The 2,458-nt window shown below is 38.2% G+C and overlaps 1 protein-coding gene across 1 annotated transcript; it reads left to right on the forward strand.

Moving 5' to 3' along the window:
- Positions 1-586: 586 nt before the first annotated feature.
- On the forward strand, positions 587-1,887 carry LOC149903968 (uncharacterized; the record flags this gene model as incomplete). Its single annotated transcript, XM_090107881.1, has 1 exon — positions 587-1,887. A coding segment is annotated over one exon (936 nt), but the record flags the coding sequence as incomplete, so codon positions are not given.
- Positions 1,888-2,458: the final 571 nt, after the last annotated feature.

Genomic DNA, 2,458 nt, shown 5'->3' on the forward strand with positions numbered 1-2,458 from the left:
ATAGTTAAATATTCGTTTTTTTATATCAAGATTTCTTCCACCATAAGGTCGTAACAAATTGTTATTAAGTTGAAAAGCTTCATCGCCCACTAAAACGTATGGCATCCTGTTGTTCAGAGAAGGATGCAGAGGAGTTGCATTAGGTACTTGTAAACTTCCCTCAGTCAGCAGTTTGTGAAATGTTGTACGCTGCAAAATAGCCGAGTCACAGTCTTTTCCATAAGCTCCTATATCGACAAACACAAATTTATAGTTAGAATCGACTACTGCTAGAAGCACTATGGAAAAGTAGCCTTTATAATTATAATTCATAGACCCAGCAGAAGGAAAGTTCTCAATTCGTATGTGTTTTCCATCCACGGCACCTAAGCAGTTTGGGAAGTTTGCTCTGGCTTGAAATCCACTTGCCACTGATTTCCAACTATCTGTACTCGGTGGTGGAAGAAATTCACTGCTTAATTCATTCCATATTGTACGGCATACTAAGCTGATAATTTCACTTATCGTTTTAATACCCAAATGATAGTTATAAAACATTTCGGTGAAAGTATTTCCACTGGCTAAGTACCTGTAACAAATATATATATACTTTCATTATTTTTTTGTTTCAGTGAATACTATCACCAATAAATGGAATAACACTAGAGATTATTTCATTAAATCTTTGAAAACGAAATCTGGGCAAGCTCAGAAAAAGCAATATATTTATCACAAACATTTGCAATTCTTATTAAAAATTATTAAAGAGGATTCGACAATTTCAAATAAAGTCAATCAATCTCAAGATAGTGACAACGAATCCAGACGTACATCAGCTTCACCAAATTACTCGCAATATAATGACAACGAATCCAGACCAGGCACATCAGCGTCACTAAATCCTCCTCAAAATAGTGACAACGAATCCAGAACGAATACATCAGCGACCTCACAAACTCAGATCCGTAAAAAAAGATTAAATCCGGTTGATGTGGAGATATTGAAGGCGCTTCAAAGCCAAGAGCCACGACGACAGGATGAATTTGAAGATGACGATAAAGCATTTTTTATGTCAATTTTGCCAACTATTAAACGCTTAAGCGAAAATGATAGACTGGATTTCAGGATCGACGTGATGCAGCTTCTTCGCAAATATACGAATCGCACCCGAGCATTTCCTTTGTACTCTGCATCATCATCTATCAACTCTCAAACTAACGAAGCTATCCCGTCGCCACCACTACTACCACAAACTGAAAATCAGATAACAGTACCATCAACGTTACTGCCTGCTCCACAAGATTCGTTGTCGCCGTCTACGTTTCCGCCACAAATTGCAAATCAAATGACAGAACCGTTAACTTTACTGTCAGCTCCACAAGATTCGTTGTCGCCGTCTACGTTTCCGCCACAAATTGAAAATCAGATGACAGCACCATCAACGTTACTGCCAATTCGAATGTCCCGTGTAGAATTACCGCTTTTACATCAAAATGCGACTTCAATAACTGAGTTGTTTCAACAAGACTTTGACAAACTTTAATTTTGCTATAGTTTAAGCATTGTAACCTGATTATTTCATTTAATAAAAATTACTGTTTCTTGATCAATAAATAACAATCATTTATTTTATACTAGCTGTTTCCCGCGGTTTCACCCGCATTGCTCCGCTTCTGTTGGTCTAAGCGTGATGATTCCTCGATAAATGGGCTATCCAACACCGAAAGAATTTTTCAAATCGGACCAGTTCCTGAGATTAGCGCGTTCAAACAAACAAACAAACTCTTCAGCTTTATAATATTAGTATAGATTATACCGTTTACTCTTAACCGTGTACCTACAACAATCTACTCACTCCCTCGCTCGTCCATACTCACTGTATAAAATACTGTACACACTCACCTTAATGTTACAGCAAGCATTTCATTTGGTGGTACACACAGCCTGAATCTTGTATCTTGCTTCTTGATCCACGCGCCTAATCGGAATAGCAAAAAGTCATAGGTAGCTGTAGACATCCGATAGTAGTTAAAAAACTTATTTTCGTACAGCCTCAATTTATTATGGTTTATGTAAAATGTACCTGTCAGGTACCTTTCACTTATAAGGGGATGAACCCAAAAATTTTTTTGTCTTCTACGTCTTCGCACGTAGAGTAATAAAGCAAGCAACTGCCGACGTTGCAGGAAACTCATCGTGTGCGTGGCGTGTAGTTTCAAAGAGAGCCAACCCAACTGTACCGCACTGATCCGAGTAAAGACGGACCGTAAAAAATCGGAATGCCGGACAGTAAAATTCCTTGTAGTGCACATAGGTGCAAAAGCCAATTCATCGGTTTTTTCATGCCACACCGGACCGTAAAAAATCGGAATGCCGGACCGTAAAATTCCTTGTAGTGCACAAGCGCCCTTATGCCCATTTTTTACAAGTAAGTATAGTAAAGTCTTCACTTGAATTGTATTGAGCTGAATTTTTTAAA

Source organism: Colias eurytheme, chromosome 12 (assembly GCF_061535395.1).
Source record: "Colias eurytheme isolate Ceu_HAF_F1 chromosome 12, ilColEury1 Martin Lab GWU primary, whole genome shotgun sequence".
NCBI lineage: Eukaryota > Metazoa > Arthropoda > Insecta > Lepidoptera > Pieridae > Colias > Colias eurytheme.